We start from the raw sequence: 4,729 nt of genomic DNA, 5'->3' as shown, positions 1-4,729 counted from the left end.
TAATTCTTGTAAATGTTTTTTAACATTGCTCACCATGTGTTTGACATAATACCTAAATATGAAAAAAAAATCACTTTATGAGTTTTTCTTTGTGTTTATGACTAACTTTGTGTTAAATTTCAATACGTAGTGCAAACCATTAACTTTATTAAAATCAAAATATTTTTCAGGTCATGCATATTGAAGAAGAAACTAATGATGAAAATAATAGGAAGGAAATTATTGAGTATTCTCCAGATATGATTTCTGTTCATTCAAAATTTTCAGAAGAAGTCATTCCTAGAATAGGAATGGAGTTTATGTCAGAGGATTCCGCTTATGACTTTTACAAAAGATATGCTAGAATGGTTGGTTTTGGAACTAGATTGAGCAAATCTCACAAAGACAATGAGGGAATTATTTTGGATAGGATATTTTGTTGCTCCTGTCAAGGTACTAGGGAAAAAGACAAAAGGTTTGCTTATGTGAAGCAACATAGAGCTGAGACAAGATTTGGTTGCCTAGCATTAATGAAAGTGAGTAGGCGTGTTAATGGAAGACTACGTGTCATCAAGTTTGAGCCATGTCATAATCATGTATTGGCAAGCCCATCAAAAACTCATTTATTTCGTGCACATAGACAAATTTCCATTGCTCAAGCCATTGAAATTGACATGGCATGCAACTCTGGAATTACACCTAAAAAAATATGGAATTAATGAGTAGAAGAGCTGGAGGGAGACAACATCTTGGTTTTCTACATATGGATTGTGATAATTATTTGAAGACAAAACGTTCAAAAGAGATACAAGTAGGAGACACTGGTGGAGTGCTTGAATATTTACAACGCAAGCAAACTGAAGATCCCAAGTTTTTTTATGCCATACAAGTGGATGTTGATGACTTAATTACTAATATTTTCTGGGCAGATGCACAAATGATATATGATTATGGCTATTTTGGCGATGTTGTTAGCTTTGACACCACTTACAAGAAAAACAAAGAAGGGTGTCCCTTTGCTTTGCTTGTTGGAGTTAATCACCATAGACAAACAACTGTTTTTGGTGCTGCATTGTTATACGATGAGACAGCAGAAACTTTCAAGTGGTTGTTCAACACATTTGTAAAAGCAATGAATGGAAAGAGGCCTACAACAATTCTCACTGATCAAGATCAAGCAATGGCAAACGCACTAGCTTCTCAGTGGCCAAGCACCACATATCATCGACTTTGTATTTGGCATATATACCAGAATGCTGCAAAACATCTTCACCATGTGTTTGAGGAACACAAGTACTTTGCTCGTGACTTTAGTAGTTGTGTTTATGATCATGATGATGAAGTTGATTTCTTAAATGCATGGGATGAAATGTTGAAAAAGTACAACTTAACTGACAATGATTGGTTGAAATCATTGTTTACTTTGAGGGAAAAGTGGGCGCTTGTTTATGGTAGACAAACATTTTGTGCTGATATGAGTACTACACAACGAAGTGAAAGTATGAATTCTCAAACAAAGAGATATATTAACTACAAAAGTCATTTGTTACAATTTTTTCAACACTTCGAACGTATCCTTGATGATAGGCGTTATAGTGAGTTGGTGGCTGATTTCAAGACTTTTCATAGCTCTCCAGCTCTCCCTTATTCGGTACAAATATTAAAGCATGCAGCAACTATTTATACACCAGAAGTGTTTGAATTGTTCCAATTAGAAACTTGGAAAGCATGGGATTGTGTGATAGAAGATGTTCATACTATGGGTACGACATACAACTATAAAGTTATCCCGCCTATGAAAAAATTTCAGCATTGGGTTACTTTTAACCCAACAACTGTTAGTGTTTCATGTAGTTGTAATAAATTTCAGTTTGTTGGAATTTTATGTTCTCATGTGTTAAAAGTTCTTTGCTCGAGGAATGTGACAATGATTCCAAACCAATATATTATTAAAAGATGGACAAAGGAGGCAAAGATTAAGGAGTTGCGTGACAAAAAGGAACTTGTTATGCCTGCAGATCCAAAATTACGTTCTAAAATAAGGTGTAATGATTTGGATCTTCTGTTTACATATTTTACAAGAAGAGCTAGTCAAAGTGAAGACACATATAAATTTTCCTTGGATGTTTATGACAAGTCACTTGCACAAGTAGAGACATATCTTAAGGAATTATCTTGTGGAAAAGTTGGTGAAGTTGACACTAGTATTTTGGATAATGAAGAAAGAGCAGTCAAAGATATTGAAGAGCATTGTGACACTAATACTACCAAAGTGAGGGGAATCAAAATTAAAGGAAGAGGTCGAGGGAAAGGTGGCCTTGGAAGGAGTTGTGGTCGTGGCAATGGCTCTGCGCGTTTCAAAAGTTCATTGGAGAAGGGCAAAAGGAACAAGAAACCTCATTGTTCTACATCAAATGCACAGGTATTTATTTTTAATATGAAATTTTTACAATACTATATATATTTATCTAACTGGGTATATATATATACTTATAATTGACTGGTCTATGCAGATAAATGATGGATTTGTTGAGGGTAACAACCTTGTTGTTTCTGTTATGTCTGATATGGGTGAGGAACAAATTAATGCTTTCAAGGATATTGGTCCAAATAACTAGATTAAGCAGTTGTACTGTTTGTTGCTGTTTTTTCTCTATTTTTAAGCAAATATATTTATGTAAGCCTTCTTTATAGTAATTATTGAAGACCTGGCTTATAAACTCATGAGGCACCATTTTATATCTTCGATGTTGCTCAATTTTGGCAAGCAGTGATCTCATGAGGCTGGTTTTTTTTTTAGAATTCAATATTTGAATGAACGACAGATTAATACTTATAAACTTGTGATGCTTATAAAGTCTTGTGAAATTTGTATTGTTACCATGGTTGTTCATGAATGTGGTAATAAAATTTGCATTTGTCCAACCAATTGAATTATGGAATCAAAACAGAGAATTTATTTGTTTGTTGGTCTATGGATATTATCGTGAAAATTGTGTTTAGACTTCAAAGAGAAGGAATCAAGCAGAATTTGGTTGGACTTTACTTCTATTTGAAGTTGCTATAGCATTGGTCAAAGGATTAAACAATTTTGTATTAGTCATTCTGCCTTCTCATGTATTTTCATACTAATAGCTCAAATAATGGCATATATATATATATATAAATTACAAACTTGAAATGAACATTGCCCAACACATGACAGTGATGTAGTTTGGTATAGAAATAGATTTTTTAAGTATGAATTTGATGTTGTTTGGTTGTGAAATTTGGATGTTGTTAAAGATTTTGTTGTATTGATTTATGTTGGCAATGTACTAAATTCTTAGTTAAATCTTGAAATTTCAGACATAGTCAAAACTTGCTCTTACTTAAATAAAGGAGACACACAAAGAATTGGATTAAGAAAGCAAATTGTTTATTACATCAATGTAAAACTAATGAGTTGTACAACTCCAAAGTTGAAATATCACACATAATGTTATTGATATGTTAGATGTTCATTTGCTTTTACATTGAAGAAGATTCAGTTCTCCGAGACCCATTAGCATTGATTTGATGTTATCAATATACTTTTGAATTCACAATGAACCAGATCTCCTGCCATAAAAGAAAGAACAAATTTAGCATTAATAGAATAAAGTAATTTAACACAAAGTGGCATATATATATATATATATATATATATATATATATATATAAATTACAAACTTGAAATGAACATTGCCCAACACATGACAGTGATGTAGTTTGGTATAGAAATAGATTTTTTAAGTATGAATTTGATGTTGTTTGGTTGTGAAATTTGGATGTTGTTAAAAATTTTGTTGTATTGATTTATGTTGGCAATGTACCAAATTCTTAGTTAAATCTTGAAATTTCAGACATAGTCAAAACTTGCTCTTACTTAAATAAAGGAGACACACAAAGAATTGGATTAAGAAAGCAAATTGTTTATTACATCAATGTAAAACTAATGAGTTGTACAGCTCCAAAGTTGAAATATCAGACATAATGTTATTGATATGTTAGATGTTCATTTGCTTTTACATTGAAGAAGATTCAGTTCTCCGCTCATTGTCTTTGTGAGATTTGCTCAATCTAGTTCCAAAACCAACCATTCTAGCATATCTTTTGTAAAAGTCATAAGCGGAATCCTCTGACATAAACTCCATTCCTATTCTAGGAATGACTTCTTCTGAAAATTTTGAATGAACAGAAATCATATCTGGAGAATACTCAATAATTTCCTTCCTATTATTTTCATCATTAGTTTCTTCTTCAATATGCATGACCTGAAAAATATTTTGATTTTAATAAAGTTAATGGTTTGCACTAACTATTGAAATTTAACACAAAGTTAGTCACAAACACAAAGAAAAACTCATAAAGTGATTTTTTTTCATATTTAGGTATTATGTCAAACACATGGTGAGCAATGTTAAAAAACATTTACAAGAATTACTAAACAGTAATGCATTTGACACCTTACTATGAACAATTGCAAGTATTGTCATAATACATAACAATATGACTAAAGAACAATTATTTCCAGCCAAACTTAGATATGTAATTGCAAAATGACTTACAATGCTTTACCCATATAATGAAAATCCAAAACTTCAAAACCAAATAAAAAAAACTTTAAGGAAAGTTAAGAGAAAAGTAAGTTTGTCATTTTCTTTAATCCATACATACTGATAATAAAAAATTAATAACAAGTCCTTAAATAAAAATCAATACCTTCATT

General features: G+C 31.6%; 2 protein-coding genes across 2 annotated transcripts; both read left to right on the top strand.

Moving 5' to 3' along the window:
* Positions 1–173: 173 nt before the first annotated feature.
* LOC109340505 (protein FAR1-RELATED SEQUENCE 5-like) lies at positions 174–698 on the top strand. Its single transcript, XM_019578217.1, has one exon. The coding sequence runs from the start codon at positions 174–176 to the stop codon at positions 696–698; it is 525 nt and encodes a 174-aa protein (XP_019433762.1).
* On the top strand, positions 698–2,597 carry LOC109340504 (protein FAR1-RELATED SEQUENCE 5-like). The gene is made up of 2 exons (XM_019578216.1): positions 698–2,401; positions 2,493–2,597. Exons 1-2 carry the CDS (start codon positions 698–700, stop codon positions 2,595–2,597), a joined length of 1,809 nt encoding a protein of 602 aa, XP_019433761.1.
* Positions 2,598–4,729: the final 2,132 nt, after the last annotated feature.

Source organism: Lupinus angustifolius, unplaced genomic scaffold (assembly GCF_001865875.1).
Source record: "Lupinus angustifolius cultivar Tanjil unplaced genomic scaffold, LupAngTanjil_v1.0 Scaffold_182_8, whole genome shotgun sequence".
In the NCBI taxonomy this organism is placed as follows: domain Eukaryota; kingdom Viridiplantae; phylum Streptophyta; class Magnoliopsida; order Fabales; family Fabaceae; genus Lupinus; species Lupinus angustifolius.
This window is presented reverse-complemented; position numbering and strand designations above follow the sequence as displayed.